Source organism: Nomascus leucogenys, chromosome 3 (genome assembly GCF_006542625.1).
Source record: "Nomascus leucogenys isolate Asia chromosome 3, Asia_NLE_v1, whole genome shotgun sequence".
Lineage (NCBI taxonomy): Eukaryota > Metazoa > Chordata > Mammalia > Primates > Hylobatidae > Nomascus > Nomascus leucogenys.
Window position 1 is genome coordinate 57,912,790 of NC_044383.1, and position 20,227 is coordinate 57,933,016.

Genomic DNA, 20,227 nt, shown 5'->3' on the forward strand with positions numbered 1-20,227 from the left:
TGTAGAAACCTTGAAAAAATTTTGGAAGTCATACAGATGAGAATCAAGCCTAGTAAAACAATGGTCAATCCATGATCCAAGACAGATGAAGGGAAACCTTCGAAGTAAACAGATTTTCCCCGGAGAACCCTAAACTAAATGACACATGATCCTAGAGCAAGCATAGATGGGGGGTGAAGTGAGTGAGGGCAGAAAAAGCCTTTAATAACTACACCATGACTCTGCACACTGCCCTGTGGCTGAAAATTTCATTTATTTCATTACCTTTCCATGGCAAATATAGCATACCAGGTACAGCAGGGCTTTGCCTGTTGGGATTCTCAAGGTAGAGGGACTGTGCCAATTTAGAAGTGATACTTTGCCCTGGTAACATGAAGCTGACTCCACAAACTCAGAAGCCAAACACTTGCTTCTCAACATTCATCACATATTTAGAGTGGCTACCTGTGCCAGGCAAGTTTGTTGGCACTGAGAATACTGTAAAGTTAAAGTCCCCCTTTTCTACAAAGCTGGCAATGAACAAAGAAAGAGGTAGATATATATTTCACAGGGTGAAGTACTGTGGAGAAAAATCAATCATGGTAAAAAGAAAGGATATTCTATGGTTGGGCTGTGGCTACAATTTTATATGGAGTAATTACAGTGGGCCTCTTTGATAAGGTAATGTTTGAGCAGAGACCTGAAGAGAGCTTGGGAGTGAGGAGTGGAAATAATGTTCCAGGATAAGAGAGTTATGCTAGGAGCCTGAGGCAGGGCTTTGTTTAGTATGCACTGGGGCCAGGAAGAATACAGTGAGCAGAAGGTAGCAGCAGGCAGGTAGGACAGTGACAGGAGATGATGTGTGTATGTGTGGAGTACGGATGATGCAGGGTGTTGGGTACAATTGTAGGGGTCTTTGCTTTCACTTTGGATGAGATGGGAAGCCATTGGAGGGTTCTGAGCAGAGATGTGCATGGCATGGTCTGGTTTACACATTCAAACAATTATTCTTGCTCAGATTTGTCTTTGGGAGTAGGGTGGGGGATGAGGTGTTGAGGAGGAAAGGCCAATTAGGGGTTCAATGCAATAAACCAGACTAGATGGTGTCTTGGACCAGTTTGGCAAAAGTGGAGGTGGTAAGAAGAGGTTGCACTGTGGATATATTTTGAAGACAGAGCCAAATTCTGGATGAATTGGATGCAGGGGGAGGAAAGGCCAGGAGGATTCCAAGGTTTTTAGTTTTGTTAACTTTAATAATGTATTAGTTTTCACGGCAGTGAAGAAGGCTGGAATAAGCTGGTTTGGAGAGCTAAAGCAGGGATTGGGTTTTACACGTTAAATTTGAGATGCTTATTAAACATCTGCTAATATATTTGACTACCAGGCTGAAGCCTCTTTGGTGGTCTCCTTACTGTTTACTAGGACAATTAGAACTCTGTTACAGATATTTGGAAGTGCAGAGGCACCTCCAGAGGCTGGAGACAAGTATGCTCCATGGGACAATTGGGGGGAAAGAAATCTGAATCCCCTGAACAGTACTGAGGACGCTACCAAAGGAATGCAGACTAGGAATGCTAGAGTGGGAGTGGCCCAGATAGAGACCTCTCCCAGAAACCCTGCCCTGAACTCCCTGCTGCCTGGCATCCTACTCGTTGCATCTTTCATAGGCTTTTCAAGAAATGGACAGATGGGACTCACAGAAAAGTAAAACTCTCCTCTTTATCTAAAACTAAAATTTAGAAGAAGATCAATATAAAATTCCTAAAACAAACCAATGGATGAAAACTTGAAAAAGTGGAACTTTACTGAGGAATCAGAGCAAATGTTTCTCTAAGAGACAGCGATATTATACAGTATTACAAGAATTTGGGGAAATTACATTAAAAAGAAAACTGCAATTCATATTCTTAAGGGGTTATGAGAAGACATTTCTTCCATGAAAACAGGACAACCTGCTATCACAAAATTTTGTTTTCAGATTATTCAAATTTACCTGGATGAATAATCATATAAGAGTAGCTTTGAGATTTTGAAAAATATTACTAATGGAAGGTGGTGAAGATGATGAGAAAAAGTATGAGAAGGTAGGTACAGAAAATTCAACATACATTGGGTAATAGAAAGGAGAGGTCAAAGTAGGTAGGTGAGAAACAATGATCAAGGCTAAAAAAAGACATGCCTACAGATCAAAAGAACACACAAAGAACTAAGCAACTTTAATAAGACACTGCCAATTATCCATGTCTTTATACAATGTTTTTCTTTTATCTTGAATACAAAGAAACATTAAAGACATCCAAAACAGACTCATCAAAATTACTTTGCTTTTTAAAGAACAGTTTTGAGGTGGAAACACAAGAAGTGCTAATATACAATTTTTTAACTTATTTTAGACACTCCCTATTACCTTTTATACACCATATCCACCAATTCATCTTAGGATCACAACTTTTACTCTTCACTAAAAACTGAAACTTTAGTTTTAAAGTTTCAAAGATAGAGGAAAAATAGAACCAAATATAGATTGGGAAAAATGAGATACATGTACTTGTAGTTAACCCACAGTGAGGGCAGGAGGATAGTCTTTTGTTTCCTCAATCTCCATGAAAAGAGAGAACTTTAAATAAAAAATAAGAGAACATATGATCCTGGTAGATAATAGAAATGAAATAGTAAGTTAGGTGATAGTATTGTTTTGTTTCTTCAAATAGTTTAGTGTTGATGATGTAGTCAAAGAGTAACAATTAAAAACAATAGAACTGGGCAGGGCCCAGTGGCTCACAACTGTAATCCTAGCACTTTGGGAGGCAGAGGCAGGAGGATCACTTGAGGCCACAAGTTCCAAACCAGCCTGGGCAACATGGCAAAACCCCAGTCTCCACACACACACCACACACACACACACACACAATTATCCAAGCATGGTGGCAGGCACCTGTAGTCCCAGCTGCAGGAAGCGAAGATGGCCTCAGCCACCTCAGTCCCAGCTACAGGAGATTTCACTTCAGTCCCAGTTACAGAAGGGTGAGGTAGGATGATGGCCTGAGCCCAGGGAAGTCAAGGCTGCAGTGAGCCCTGATCAAGGCACTGCACTAGAACGTAGGCAACAGAGTGAGACCCTGTCTCAGAAACAAAACACAATAAAACAAAACAAAACAAACAAACAAAACAGAATGGAATTGGGCTGATACCAGCAAATGCTAAGGCTGTTGTTGGATCTCTGATATAAACATCACAGGAATTAGGCCTTGTGATCAATCTAGTGTTTCAGAAAGACATGTCTAATAAACATTACTTTCTAAGAATGATTTACTGCAGCTACCACTACTAATATTTAATACACATATAATATGTCAGAATTGAAACGAACCTATTTCTTCTCTCATTTAATTAGCATTTTCCCAACAAATATGAAATTAATTTGGTATATTTTGTATAAACGTCTTCTCATAACCCCTTAACTGGCCCCTACCCAGTTCCATTGTTTTTAATTGTCCTTTGACCACATCATCACTACTGAACTATTTTAAGAAGCAAAACAGTACTGTCACCTAACTTAGTATTTCATTTCTTTCTTTCTTTTTTTTTTTTTTTCTTTTGAGATGGAGTCTTACTCTGTTGCCCAGGCTGGAGTACAGTGATGCAATCTTGGCTCACTGCAACCTCCACCTCTCGGGTTCAAGCAATCCTCCCGCCTCAGCCTCCCAAGTAGCTGATAGTACAGGCACCTGCCACCATGCCTGGTTAATTTTTTTATTTTCAGTAGAAACAGGGTTTCGCCATGTTAGCCAGGCTGGTCTCAAACTCCTGACCTCAGGTGATCCACTCCCTGCGGCCTCTCAAAGTGCTGGGATTACAGGCGTGAGCTACCGCGCCTGGCCAGGTTTCATTTCTATTATACATCAGGATTTTATGTTCTCTTATTTGTTCTTCAAGCCAGGTGTTCATCAGAGTATTCAAGGGTGTATATATTCTTTCCTTACCTGCCAGAAACTCACACATCAAAATGGAATCTGTGATGATGATGAAGTGTAAATGATGCAGAAAGAGCTAATTCTGGCTGGGATGCTCAGGGAGTACTCTGCATGGAGGATGGCATTTGAGTTGCTCTGACCCTTTGATAGACAGCTCTTCATCAATTGGAAAAAGTTTGACAAAAAGTACTTCAACAAAGAGAGAAACTAAAAATAGGTATGAAAGTATGTAAGAGAAAGATATACTAAGAGAAGTTAATAGTTATTGATAGCTGGTAAGTGAAGTTAATCCACATTTGATGCATAAATCTCATATACAAGACTCCTCCCAAATGGTCCTTTGATATCTAATAACAATTTAAGCAACTCTAGCAATAGTAAATTTTAAAGAGAACTAAAATACACAGATTTCAGAAGATATATTTTTTATGGGGAACAATCATACACTAGTCTGACACGTAATTTAACAAAGTAATTGTAAAAAGTAATACAAGTTTCAACCATGTCTAAAAGTAAAATAAAACAAACAAACAAACAAACAATAAAAACAGCAACAAACAAAACAAGAAAAATCCCAACTACCGATCTGAGGCTTGACTTACTGCCCTACCTAGAAACTTCTGTGATACTGTCCATCAAGTGCATCTTCTCCTTGTGATTGTCATTCCTGGTTTAGTTTGTACTGAAAAACATTATAATTGCACATTGGCTCAGTAACTGTCATTGTTGGTCTTCTGTGTTTCTATGTAGTTTAAAAGACACAGACATTTTCAAATTCCGTAGAAGTAGTTGAAGAGTCACAAGGCATATTATTTTCTCCCTGAAAGATTTAGTTTTCTACTCTTTTCCATGTAATTTGCTGTAACAGCACTTCATTGGTCAATAAAATCAACTTGATTGATTTTTATAAAAATTAAGTCTCTTATAACAAAGATGTTCATAAATTAAATGCACAAAATTATTTTGCCACCATTATAAAGTGATTCAAAAGGATTACTTTCTGAAAACAAAATATTTGCTGTTGAAGTTTACGTGTGAAAAAACTATTGCATATATACATACAAAAACAAAATAAATTGGCCAATGAATAAATGTATTTGTCACATGCCTTAGTAAGGCCATATATAAAAACAAGTACTTTTTAAGATCTACATATCTAATTTCAAGTTATGGTTACAAGCTGTAGAACATATTTTTAAAGTTTTTAAAGTAACTGCAAAACTAATAAATTTAGAACATATTTTCCAAAATTTAAAAAATATCTTCAAAACTGCTTTAATAAATAGAATATGAGGAATAGTCATGGTCTAGTAGACTTGAGGCTTATAAGAAAATCGGCACGAGATGCTTTTGGCACTAAAAGGTTTGGTGGGGTGTTGGCTGAATTACTAGACAGTTGTCATCCTGTACACTAAGGGGAAATCTGAGGGAATTCTATTTATTCTTTAATATAACATTCATAAAATTATTATGCATCAACATAGCATTATAGTTATACTATACGTATACATATACGTATAGTAAAAATTTAAATTTTTGGCCTCCCAAAGTACTGGAATTACAAGTGTGAGCCACCACAGTAGCCTTTTTATTCATTTTTATTCATTTATTTATTCATTTGTTGGCTTACTGTCATCAGTAGTCTCATATATGATTATTTTTATTTCAAAATTACTATCTCATTCTTTTCAATAAATGCGTTTTACATGTTAATTCATGCCAAGATGCTCTCTTTCTGTTCATTTTAATATAAAAGTTATTTGTATTCAAGAAAATTCAATTGCATTTCATCACTAAGCTTACTTTTGTTTAACCAAGCAGCCACTAAAATTAATTATTATAATTAAGAGTAAATTCTATTCCTTGGCTTACATGAACTCATTCATTTATTCATTTATTCAGGGACTTTTAATTTTATTATGACTACATTAGGTTAAATAGTTAATATGCAATGCAGATAATAAACACTTTCTTTTGCAAGTTTATTATCTAATAAATTCAGCTTAAAATGTGTATCTATATGCACCATGAAAGAATAGCCTTTTAAAGTAGGCACTTAAGTTTCTCTGTTAATCTTGGACCTATGGCTGAGAGGTAAAACTGAAACTGCTAGTTCTCTGTGAGCTTAAAAAGCAGTCTTTTCAACTGGTCATAAAAATCTCTTACTTTGCATCCTAGGGATAGTTAGTCCAGACAGACAGATACTAAATTCCAAGTTATCTTAAATTTCAGAGTTCCTGTTTGGATTGACTTATACAGATTAGTAAGTACCTATATAATTCTAATTTAGAGAAATAAAGAATCCCCAGAGAAGAAAAAAATTGAACTTCTAAAACTTTGAATATGTCTTAAAAAATTCATTCTCAAGAAATTACTAACTTAGAAGCATTTTTATGTATGAATAAAAGTTCACACAAACTGAATCATTGGAGATATCAAACAAGTTTGATAATTTTGGCTAAAAAAACTTTTATGATAACCACAATGAGATACTACTTCATTCCCTTGCAGTATGATGGCTCCTAATCAAAAAGACAATAACAAACATTGACAAAAATGTGGAGAAATTGAAACCCCCATTTATTGCTATGCAGCTGCTTGGGGAAAGTTTGGCAGTTCCTCAAAAGGATAAACATAGAGTTTTAATGTGACCCAGTAATTCCACTCCTAGATACATAAACATAAGATTTGATAATGTATGTTGACAAAAATATCAAGAATTTTGTCCATAGTCCTTAACTTTTTGGAAGCTCTTTCTACCATAGCCCTTTCCTTATACTAGAAAAGGCTAATTTCCTATACCCTTGAGCAGCTCCCATAGTCCTACTATGAAACCTTATTTAATACTGATTTGAAAAATTATAATTTCTTGAAACAGATTTTATAACTGTACTAAAAGATGATGCGGGAAGATACAAAACCAAGACTAACCAGAACTTTGATAATATGCAATAATATGCAATATGCAATAATCATATGAAGTTTAAAGAATAGTAAGGCTGAATGCAAGAGGTTAAAACAGGCTAGCTAATCTCAAAAACAGGCTAGCAAATTTCAAAAATAGATTTGTTATAAAAAATTCACAGCTTTCTGAATTATCCTCCATAAAAGTTTCTGCAATTTGATGTTTTATTCCTCTCTAGGATAAGCTCAGCAAAACCAGACAACTTGTGAAATCTAATCAGCCAAATTGCCAAATGAAAGTTCTCTTGATACCTTCTAAACTTTTCTTATTGATATATTTATCTACATTTATAAACTTTCTATATAGACCTATGTTATTTTTCTGGGAAGAATTTCAAAGAGAACTTTTGTCAGAGAAATCTATCAAAACATCCAGATGAAAAGAAGAAAACATAAAAGTGGGTCCAGGCAAACTCTTATAATCACTTTTTCAAAAGATTGAAGGTTGTAAATTAGGATCATATGCTTCATCATGCCATGAGCTAAATATGGATAACTCTGAGAAGACTTTTCATAATAAGAATAAATATTTAATGCAATCATGCAAATCATTTTTAAAATGGTTATTTTTCTTGGTTGCCTTTAATGCTAGCCAGAGAAAGAAATAAATTATCACTTTGGTATTTAAGAGCTGAGTCTTTGAAAGTAATGTTTTTTAAGCTGTTAAGAATCAACCATCCCACAGACAACACCTTATAATACAGCCAGGTTCAAATTCAGTTGGCAATGTCCCATCCAAGCCAATTCCCACCTTTTATAAGTCTTTCTATAAAAGCATATTTATTTACTAACATATCACTTAGTATGATGTCTTAAAACAAACATCAATGGACAGTTACGAAAAACTAGTTGAAAAATTGTAACTTTGTCAATTTAGTGTCTTCTTATTACTTTGATATAAAAATTATTTTTTATATGTGATACTTAAAAGGTAGGTATGTGCAGCTTTCATATGTTGAAAGAATAAGAAAATAGTAAGGTTCTGTTTTTCAGAGTAATGCTGACATTTATTGTAGAATAATCTTAACTTATAAAACCTGACACTTTCTTTGTGAAAATATAGATGAACTAGAAACATAGCAAGTTCATTTTAGTTGCTATATTCATCAACCAATCGTCCCTACTAAAAAAATAGTGATGAAAACTTATGGGAAATCCCAAAGGAATTAAATTTGCAGGATTCAATTCAGTTGGCTTAGCAGCAGCAAAGTGTTAAATATTATCAAGAGAGCTATCCAAATTCAATCCTCTGCCACCAAATAGTAAAACGAAGATAAAAGTAATTTAAACTGGCTATGGGAAATTTTACAGTATTGCTATATATTTAGGCTTCAAGGACGGCTTTTAATGAAGTAAAAAATATAATCATAATTTTGCCAATGAGAGTGAGCACTTGACAACATAATTTTCTTTTATCAACCATTACATATGCCCATTACAAAGTCATTCTTTATGACAGCAATTTTCTTTATAAGTAAATACAAAATATTCCAGGTTATTATTAGATATGATTTAGGCTGAGGATGAAGTTTTAAAATAAAATATTGCTGATATGGAAAATATGACAATATTTTTGCTGGGCTTAACAAAGGAAACATTTACAAATTAGCTATTCTTAGGACTTCATATCACATACTCCTTTATTTTAATCACAGTTCTTCACCAATTTAACAGATAAAGTAGAATTTATTATTATTATATTGATCAAGATGAAGATTCCTTTTAGAAAAGTTTTATTCACCCTTATCTCTCTTCCCTTTCCACCCATACCAACACCACACACATGTAAATTATAATTTCTCTACTAAAAATAAAAGAGATCAGAGGAATAGGGAAAGAACTGGCAATAAAGTATTTCATTTAATAGTCAGTTATTCTCTTTAACATGGCTAAGACAAAATGTGGCTTCAGTTTCCCTTGGCTAGAAAGGCCATTCATTGAACTCCTTCAATAGGCTAAAATGGTGTTTAAAGAAATTATGACAGAGTACTTAAAAATAAAGTGATAGATATATACATTCTAACCAAAGTGAAGAAAACAATTGAAAGTGATTATATTTTACAGATCTTTCCATTCTATTTTTAGTCTGAGTCCACAAAACCCACCTGTATTCTCATTACACTATAATCATAACACGCACAAATAACCTACCGTTATGGGAAATCCTGTCAAAGGGATAGTGAGTTTGGCCAGCCCTACAGGAGAGCAGTTTAAATTTTATCACCAAATCTGCCTAAACGCCAGCATTATTTACTTACACTTTTACTCTTGAAAGGAACTTTACCCATGTTTCGACTGTGAACTCATCCAAAGTAATCATATTGATGAAATTGGCATTATAATAATATCCCCTAAATTATCCCACATACAATCAATGGTACAGACAAAAATAAACAGCAAAAATAGATTATCCCATATAATTTTTCAACTCTATTTCTTTTTCATAGAAAAAATCGATGAGCATATCCTAGCATAAATTTAGAAACACAGATTCATGTTCAATTTAATGTCATACTTGCTAATTATGCACTGCAGTGTGTCATATAAGCTTTAAAATTTTTGAACAAAGGCAGCTTAGTTGATATATTGAACCTGAAATACTCATTGTCTCATTCTCATATTGGTAGATTAATGAGCTGTGAGGAAGTTTACACCAAATGAAGGTGTAATTTATACCAAATGAAGGTGTATAGTATGCATACAATTTACACCAAATGAAGGTGTATAGTAATTTACACCAAATGAAGGTGTATAGTGTGTATACAAAGGAAAGGCTGATTGAACATTCCACTTGGAGCCTATCTTCCCAGGCACAAAGAGCCTCTGTGGTTTCTACAGCTGATAAGAGTTAGAAGTGACCTCTTACTCTCCTAACAAGTTATTCACATTCATAGGAGAGAAGAAAAAGGCAAAATGTGGTTCAATATGACAACTCTGCTACTTGTGTTCTATAAAAAAATGATTATACTTTGGCCTCTTTACTTGAATTTGATCCATTCCCTCTACTAAGTGTTTTCCATTCCTTCCGCAATAAAGTTTCAAATCACCTGCCTTTGCATGCTGAAAAAGGTAGAGCCCATTAGAATTTATTGTTTCTGAAAGTAGTTGGAATAATCATCAAAACTCAGAGTCAAGCAGATAAATGAGCTTGCAATGATATAAATTATATTAAAATTTCACTGTCATCATGAACTCAAACTATCCAGACTTTATCTATTAATATCAAACTCTGTAATGCTCCTAAATGTTCATTTTTTTTTCATGAGAACTGGAAATGAGCTCTTCCTAGTATATAATTTCTTGTGAAATATAGCTATTAACAATACTAGGTGCAACATTCACTTAATAAAGTTCACAACAATACAGTAACAAATGATAGAAAAGAAAGTATGGATTCTAACCACTTTGTCCTCCTTTGGGAAAGCATCCAAGGAAGCAGAGTAGAGAAAGAAGAAAAAGAAAAGAAAAACAAAATTGAGCCATGTATTAATAAATTGGTTTTAAGAAAACAATTATGTGTTTCTTTAAAGTATTAATGCACAACTATTTTGAAAAGTAAATGTTTACTTTTCCTAAAAAATAGTACTTGTTCAATCCTTCATTGAAAATACAAACATTATGGGTCCTGCTATATGTCAGATACAAGAGTTAGGCACAATAATTTCCTAATATTTTAGAACTTGGATTAGTAAATCTAGATTTAAAATATTCTTCATAAAGAAGGTTAATTCACTACCACATGTAGTCTACCTATTATTGAAAAATATTTTATTAAAATGCATAAAATTGTATGAATACTTTTGTCAAATTATTGTTAAAATATTGATAGTCACAATTTGGGAAAATGTAAAGAATGAGAAATGTTTGTAATAAATAAAAATGGGAAGAGAAATATGTTAACTATTTTGGCTATAAATTATTCCACAGGCAATATTTATTTGTGATACACATTTCAATGTTTATGTTATAGAAAAATACAACTTTATACAATGTTTTTGTCTTGTGCTCCAAATGAAATATCTTAAGATGTGTGCTTTCTTTTATTTTGTTCATTTAAATAGTTTTTCCAAGATTGGATGGGTTTAGTAAAGATGAACTACACTAGGCCTGAGTGTCCTCTCCAAAGCGTAAGTACCTCCTAGCTCAATTTTCTTTAAACACCCTCTCCTTTTTAAGACCTGATGACTTTAATATATCAATCATTAACTGCATTGCTACTGGCATGCCTCAAACCTATAATGAGAAGTTAAAAGCATTTAACAGTTGTGGGTGCTTAGCCAGCACTAGCACTCAGCTGATCTGCGCCTCATTGTTCACTGCAGCATCTTTTCAGACTGAACAGTGTCCTTACCACATGGGTTGTTAAGTATTTTGATGTTGCCTCCAAGTTTTACCTGTAAGAATTTATTCCAAAATAATGTATTAAAGAGCACTATAGAAGGGGAAGTTAACAAATAGATCTTACGTACTTTCTATGTGCCAGATACGACCTTAATATCCAAGTTTATTTTAGAAAGCCTATAAGGTGGCATATGATGATTGCCTATAACAAATCACTATTAAGAGAGGAAAAGAAAACTTATGCAGTCATAAGAATGGGACCCTAAAGAAAGATTAAATATACATATCATAAAGACCTAGATTTTAATTATTTTTATTTAATTTTCATAACACCCATACAAGGTAAATATTACTATCCAGTCTTCACAGGTAAAGAAACTGTTCAGAGACGTTATCTTCCTAAAACCACAGAGGTAGTAACAGTCTCACTTTAAAGTATGAGATTTATTGATCGGCCAGGCACAGTGGCTCACACCTGTAATCCCAGCCCTTTGGGAGGCCGAGATGGGCGGATCACCTGAGGTCAGGAGTTCGAGATCAGCCTGTTCAACATGGTGAAACCCCGTCTCTACTAAAAATACAAAAATTAGCCAGGCATGGTGGCAGGCACCTGTAATCCCAGCTACTCGGGAGGCTGAGGTGGGAGAAGCACTTGAATCCAGGAGGTGGAGATGGCAGTGAGCCAAACGCGACTGCACTCCAGCCTGGGTGACAGAGAGAGACTGTCTCAAGAAAAAAAAAAAAAAGATATATTGATTATACTCAGTGTCTTAAGTCCACTGGAATAAATTTTAGAATATCTGACTTATAACTCAACTAGACTACTAAAGAATATAATGTTGATTGGGAGGTTTGTTTTAAATTTAACTGTAATGTGCAAATTAGAGAAATATCAAGAGGGCTTAAAGATTTCGTGTTATTTTTAAACATGGCTGTATTATAATCTGTTAATGATTAGATAATACGACAAATTATTTACAGGAACACTGGGAATTCTTTAGCTACATACTTGTAACTGTTCTACATTAAGCTGCAGATCTCTATCAAGGAAAACTCAGATTTCCCTATAAATAATTATTTATTTATTTTAGAGAATATGATAAAGTGTAACATTAAAATGTATTCTAAACTAAATATTAGAATCACTCTAGTATTTCATAAATAATAATATTGGTTCCTATCATATTAGCATCTTAACGCTTCAAAAATTGCATTTATTTAAAGCACTGGCATAAGAGGAGTAGCTCTTATTTAAGCCAAACAAGGAAACATCATCAGGAGAGAATATATCTTATAGAGAAGAAAATGAGAAGTGCAAATCTCAATAGACTTTAAATATCTAAATAATTTCCATGAGATAAGCTTGCCACTATATTTCTTTAACATGTCAGTAATCTGAATTTACTCTCATAGAGGCTAATCATTGCTTAATATATGACATTCAGTTATTTTGCATTTTACGTGCATTCAGTCTGAATACTAATGTTACAGAAATCAAAAGTAGTTAACTTTTTTAAAAGAATTGGTCATAACTTTCAAGAGTTTTATAATTGATGATAATATTAAATCTACATTAACTGCATTTTTCAAAAACTAAATGAATTCTCAAAAACTAAATGAATTCTGTTGGTTTTGAATTGGAATCATTTATTAAGAAACAAAGATAAAGTAAGTTCTTTTTAGGAATTATTTTCATCAGTATTCTACTACCTTATTAAGGACATGAACAAAATAAGGGAGGTTCATTATAATGTGTATCTTTATGCACATGTCTGCTTTCTAAGATGCACGTGTTCTCATGTTTGGAAGGCATAATAGTTTTTATCCACATTCACGACGCCCCTTATGTTCATGGAATACTCACGTTGTTTGACCGTAGAGACACGCGGCCTCCGCAGCGCGCACAGAACTTAGTGCGACAATAGGAGCAGAGATGACCGCACCCATCAGCAAACTTTGTTTTATGACAGATTCCACAAGTCGGAGCATCGTCTTTGTGCTCGCCCTGGTAACGCCGCGCTTCTTCCCCTATTTTTCTCACTTGTTCCTTATAGCTTTCAAACTGTTGATGCAATCTCCTAGGCAAAAGAGAAAATGGTAGCAAACTAAATAGTGGAAGACAAAACCAAGAACAAACAAAACAAGGAATATTTCCTAACAAAAAGGAAGCATAGCTATTTGAACTAAAGCAAAACATACAAAGCTATTTTCCCCACTAACCTTACCTTCAAAGGTAGGATATGTGTTAGCATGATTCCATCGTCCCAGTTTTGCTTATTAGCACTGAACTATGTGTATGTAGAAGCTACATAAGCACTGTTTGTCTCCAGCAATGAAATTTGAGTATCTATTCCATGCCTCTGTTTCTTTTAGATGTTTCAAAATAGTTCAACTGAGAGCTCAACACTTTACAACTACAGTCATGTGTGCATATAACTGAAACAAAAATTACACAAAATATTTAGCCTAAATACATATGATGTACTCTACTATTTTCTATCTATTCTAACTTTAATACTGAATATAATTCAAAAATAAGTTTGTCACAATAAATTGATTCCATGACCCAGTATTTAAGCATGATGCATACTTTGAAAAATATTGTTTTAGACTATGTTGCTGGGCAATCTGTCTTCTACAAAATAGATGCCTTTGCCCCCATTCCTGGAGCCTACTTATCTATTTGGCATCAAGTATCTAATTTAATACAGTACACAGAATGTTAGCTTTTACTTTATATTTGAGCTCCTAGTTCTTCCAGTTCACATCAAAAGTTCTAAATCTTACCTTATAGATATGCAGATTTTTACATAGTCCAATTTTTCATTATTTTAACCAGGTAATATGTATGAAGCTTGCTAGCAACCACTCCTGATTAACTACTGACTGTGGGGACAACTAAAGTTGTCTAGGGAAACCTCCCATTAGAATGTTCACATTTAATGTGATTAAAGTCTCCTCCCATGGACATCAGTTCAAATCCCAATCTTAAATCTCTATAAATAGAACTGTTTGCTGTTCTGAATAGAACACAAGAACATCCAGTGAATGCCCCAGTGGAAGGACGTCTTGGTTTTGAAAATGAGAACTGAGAGTTGTCCTGAGCCTAGCCAATAGTCGTTGGCTATTTCGCCAAAAGAGGGACTCCTGCTCAAATTCATCTGGGTATCTGAGTTCGTTTTCTGGATTTGAGTATTCCCTAGGACACAGAGTACACAGATGCTTTTGTTAATTCAGGCAGTTAGTTTGATGTTCTCAATCTAAGATAACTGTGAGGAATTGATACTCCTTGGAAATAGAATCAAATAAGTTAGGTCCAGGTACTGCAGTGTTTGAGGTATTGAGACTTCATTATATTTTCTTTTTAACCTTAATAGCTCTTAAGCAGAACTTCTGTGATTACTTTAAAAATTCTCAAATCCCTTTGCTGCTTTGCCAGTTGACACCTTTTCTATTTAATTCCAATAATTAAAGCAAACATCCAAGCACCAGCACATAACAGTGTAGTTTAGTATCTGAAATATTTCCCAATTTAAAGGCCAGCTAATATCACTTCATAAAGGAATATATGTGATATTTCATTTAATGAATGCAAGAATATCTGGTCAATTTATTGAAGAGTTATTTGATACATTGAACTTTTTATACTTTAAGTATAATTAATCTAGGGTCAAGCTAGTAGAAAACAACTGTGGGCACTTGTTATTTCAAAAGTTATCACGCAAAATGGCACTGGCAATCTTACTTCTTCCGCTAAAGAAAATTATTTTAAGGAAGGGCCGGGCGCGGTGGCTTATGCCTGTAATCCCAGCACTTTGGGAGGCCGAGGCGGGCAGATCACGAGGTCAGGAGACAATCCTGGCTAACACGGTGAAACCCCGCCTCTACTAAAAAAAAAAAAAAAAAAAAAAAAAAAAAAAAAAAAAAATTGTCGGGCGTGGTGGCGGGGGCTGTAGTCCCAGCTACTCGGGAGGCTGAGGCAGGAGAATGGGGTGAACCCGGGAGGCGGAGCTTGCAGTGAGCTGAGATCGCACCACTGCACTCCAGCCTGGGTGACAGAGGGAGGCTCCGTCAAAATAAATAAATAAATAAATAAAATAATAATAATTAAGGAATAATAGCAAGGAAATATATCTAACCAAGGAAACTCTAAGCATAGAATACATAAATAAATATTTATTGTGAGAACCACCAAATCAAATCTATTTAAGTAAATATAAATGAGAAGGAGAAAACTAGGCTAAGGAAAAAGTTTCCCTATAAACTTACTCTAAAATATAGAACATGATGTAGTATGAGTGTTGGCAAACTTTTTGGAATAAAGCCAGATTGTAAATATTTTAGCCTTTGAGGGTCACGTAGTTTCTTTTGCAACTGCTCATTTCTGCTGTAGTAGGAAAGTAGCCACAGATAGTATGTGAATGAATGTAAATATGCTCCAATGAAACTTTATTTACAAAAATAGATGGTAGTCCAGATTTTGCCCATACAGCAGTTCGTCAACTCCTGATTAGTATGTGCTTTATGCTAAGATATAATGGCTTGAAAACCAAAGCCTCTGTGTGTTTTTAAATTCAAACATACAGGAATTTTATATGGTGCAATCAAAAGGGAACCTGTTTCAGGAAATCTTTGTACAATATATACATGCAGGGCACTGACCACTGAGATAAAACCTTACTCTATTGCAATCTCATAGCATTTCTTTTGGGTCACTCATAGACCATTTAATATTTTTACTATGTTTTATTACTGTACATAACACCTCTCTTCTACCAAACAGTAAACAATATCAGAAATGCAGTTTAGCAAATAGTTCAGGCATACACTTCCTCAGTAGCAGCCAATACACACACATATTTGCTGAATGGAAAATTTATACATATAGGTATTATTTTTCTTAGTCTGTTTTGAGAAAAAAAGCCATACAACTTACAAACAAGTTCATATGGAGGACAACATATCCTAATACACCCTACTTCACAAAACACTGAAAATTCTGGGTGTAATATTTAAAAAGATAACTTTTAATGTACGTTTGAGCTGGAAAGTATGCAAATTCTCAAAGGACAAAAATGAAAGAGAAGCAGTAATTCAGAACAGTAACATATCTCTGAAGCAGATGCCAAGAAACATGTACTGAAGTCCTGTGACCAAGAACTTCAGTTTTAACTCTTGTACAAGTGATTGAAAATAAAATTTTAATTAGGTATTCACCAAAAATAATTGAAATAGAGTGTATGATATCCAAACCAGTAGTGGAAAAAATATGGAATGAGAAAAAAGTCAATCCAAAAGAAGATAAGAGTTAAAATAAATAAATATATAAACATGGACAAAGCAGAACAATTAAATATTACAGTATGACATGGTAAAAAAATCTAACACATGAGGAATCACAAGTGTTATACATTACAAGAAGCATCATCAAAAGACAAAGATCATCACATTAGATTTTAAAAATCCAGCTAAATGAAGTTTTGAAGAGATATACCCAAAATATAAAGGCACAGAATGTTTGAAATAAAAGGATAGAAAAAAGAGATCTCAGGGAATTATTAAGAAAAACAAACAGACAAGCAAACAAACAAAAACTGGTATAGAACTTAAATTTAAAAGCATTACTACAGAGTGTATACTATTAAAAAGTATTCATTTTGTTTTGCACATGACAATTATAAACTTAATTGTATATAACATATGTATATCTATCCAGTAGAGTAAACTTACTAGTTAATCTTGTTGAGTTCTCTGTGTGTGTGTGTGTGTGTGTATGTGTGTGTATATATGTATATACATATATACACACATGCTTATATATATATACACATACATATGCTTAATACATATCTAAACTTTTCCCAAACCCTAGGACTCAAAATTCCTAAAATCATTTTATTTCTTAAGCTGGTGGCAGAGGGGTTACATGATGTAGTTTATTTTTTCTTTACACCTTATATATATGTTTTATAATACTGTTTTGTATGTATGAATGATTAAATATTAGAAAGAAAAAGATTCAGTTCTATCTCATCAAATAGCATTGAATAACAAATCAGGGCTACATAGAACTGAAGGTCTCCTGGCTGTGACAGGTGGGCAGGCAGCAATTGTTCCTTTTCTAGTTGGCCATGGCAAGTGAGTTGGTTGGATGAGACTTCTCCACTGAGGTATGATGGCGAGATATCTAGCTTCTCACTTTCTCCACGGGGGATCTTGGAGTAGGTCCTAAGGAAGACAGCCACCAGGGCACCGTGTTCTTCTCCCAGAGGGACACACCTAAGTGGCCTGGGGCAGCTTTTCATCAAGTGCTTCATCCCAAAGCTTATGAGGCCATTCACACAGCCATCACTCCAAACTCTACAGGGAATCACATCCTTCTGAATGCTGGCCCTTGGTGACCTGTACCCATCTATGCCCTCCTCTCATGTGCTTTAGAAATTCCTTTTTTGTTTCAGCAGCAGGTCTTGTTTAAACTACTGGTATAGATGTCCCAGTAGGGAGTATAATGAGAGAAAAAAGAGCTTGCTTTTTCTCAGCTTATAACTCTCTTAATCTTCAAATATTTTTTCTTTCTGGGTTTCTTCCATTACTTACAGATAAGATTCTCTTATTCTGCTCTGGAAAAAAAAGTCCAACTCAGGTCCCTGTCAACTTCTCCAACTTATTTCCTGCAATGCTCCTTATGTTACCAGCAGATATTATGGAAGGAAGGAAGGAAGGAAGGAAGGAAGGAAGGAAGGAAGGAGGAGGGAGGAGGGAGGGAGGGAGGGAGGGAGGGAAGGAGGAAAGGGAGAGAGGGCATTCCTCACTCCTACATCCTTAAAATCTACCTACTCCATAACCTGCACTGTTCTATTAAACTGTTCTCTTAAAATACAACCTTAATGCCCTTTTCTCAATTCATATTCCCCTGACATTACTCTGATATCTCATGTTGTCAAGATGCTGTCCTCATAATAAAATGTGCCTTTGGAAGCAAGATACTGGTAGTGAAACCATAAACAGCACATTTTTTTTTTGTATCTGATGTTTTAATGCTTTAATCTATATCAAATTTGTGACAGTGTTCTATTATGAATAATAAATGTAAATACATATTTTATTATATGGTCTTACAGTAAATGTGGGACTGCAAATGTAAAACCTTTTTGTGAAAGGTTTTTATTATTTGTACACTTCGATTTTAGAATTAACAATATATTCTTATTGACTAGTGAGGTTGACAAAATACATGATCACAAATCACAGATTTAAATTATCCACATGGGAAATGGAGAGTATTATAAAATACACAATGCTATCAAAAGAAAAGCATTGGTATTGAAACTTTCTCCCAGGATATGAGGTTCTGTTTTTTTTCCATTGTTTCACTATATAATAATTGTTGCATTATTTTAATAACTGTACATTCAATTCAAGAAACTCTAAAATTCAATTTGTAAACAAGTTGTTTGGGTGATTAATAGTATATATTTCGAAAGAAACAAAGATGAATGCCTAAAAAACTAAATATTATTCTGTAAATGTCTGAAAATCTAAATATCATGCTATGAATGCAAAATAAATAATTTAAACAAGCAATTATTGATGGCAATTGTACAAATTAATATGTATTTGTTGAACAAGTAAATCGTAATAGTGGAATGTAGAGAAATCTTTCTAATTAGCGCAGCAATTCACATTTTTCTATTTTGTATTTTTTCTTCTCCCATTCCCAGAGATATGAGAATCTAGGAGAAAATTCTACCTTTCTTCCTGGATTTCCTTTATGAGGTCTAGGCAAATAGAACTGGATTTTTCCAGAGGAGGAAAAGATGGAAGCTATTGTTTTAAAGTTTTAAAACTCTAAGTGGCAGGTTCTGAGAGCAGGTGAGGGCTTTCTCTGAGATAAAAGCAGGGCAGAGGCCAGGATAGTTTGCGTGCAGTACTCCCAAATGGAGGATTGCTTTAGAATGTGTATACAATGGTGGAAGGGCATAGGTGCTGAAAACAATAAGCATGACCTCTGTTTCCCCTGTCGCCCTTGGCACAGAAAACAGATCAGTACCATCATGCATTCCCTTCGTCAACCTTAGCACATGGACACCACCAAGTCCTTATGAAGTTAATGGCATGGATATTAAAGCTAGGAGAGTTGTTCTGAGAATGATGGACTGATTAAGAGCCTCCAAAAAACATGGGGGTTGTCCAAGAGGGAGCCCTAGTAATGACTGGAATTCAATGTTTTACTAGTCTAGTAGGTTGGAGGCTTGTTTATACACATTTTGACATCACACTATACTGTTGAACATAAATTCACAGTTCTTCACTTCAATGAATGTATAATCAATTTAGAAAGTAAGTTATACATAAATATAAATTAGCAGTTTATGACAGCATATACCAGTGTCAAAGAAGGACACTAAGTCATATAGTTGTACAGTTAAAAAACTCTTTGTTGTCCCCACAACACAATTGTCCCCCTTTTAGTGAAATTGCCTTTTTGATTCCACTCTATAATAGAGGAGCTGTAAAATTTCACAAAATTTCAAGTATCACTATTGTTTTTTTAAATGATGTTTGTACATCGTGGCTTCTTGTGTCAGAGTTGAGTAGAAAATAACAAACAGCACAGTCTTTTAGACAAAAAGGTTAAATAATGGAGTTTTCTGCTACAAAATAGTTGGAAGAGGGATGGTTGTGGGGTCTTGCACTGATCTCTTGGAATGCCCCTCAAAACAAAATCACAAGCTAACTACTCAAAGTTGCACCATCAGGCCAGGCACAGTGGTGCATGCCTATAATTCCAGCACTTGGAGAGGCCAAGGTGGGCGAATCACTTGAGCCTAGGAATTTGAGAAATGCCTGGACAACAAAGCTAAACCCAATCTCTATAAAAAAAAATTTAAAAATATATTAGCCAGGCATGGTGGTGCATGTCTGTAGACCCAGCTACTCAGGAGGCTGACATGGTAGGATTGTTTGAG

At 34.5% G+C, this 20,227-nt stretch overlaps 1 protein-coding gene across 17 annotated transcripts in view; it reads right to left on the bottom strand.

Annotated features, from left to right (window-relative positions):
- RIMS1 (regulating synaptic membrane exocytosis 1) overlaps positions 1 to 20,227 on the bottom strand; it is a 522,383-nt gene that overhangs the window by 296,483 nt on the left and 205,673 nt on the right. For all 17 annotated transcript variants that reach the window (XM_030809350.1, XM_030809351.1, XM_030809340.1 and 14 more), the window contains exons 3-4: positions 13,123 to 13,336; positions 10,319 to 10,330 (exon numbers count right to left, since the gene is read on the bottom strand). In XM_030809350.1, the coding sequence (XP_030665210.1) occupies positions 10,319 to 10,330; positions 13,123 to 13,336 (226 nt within the window). The remainder of the gene's footprint in view (positions 1 to 10,318; positions 10,331 to 13,122; positions 13,337 to 20,227) is intronic.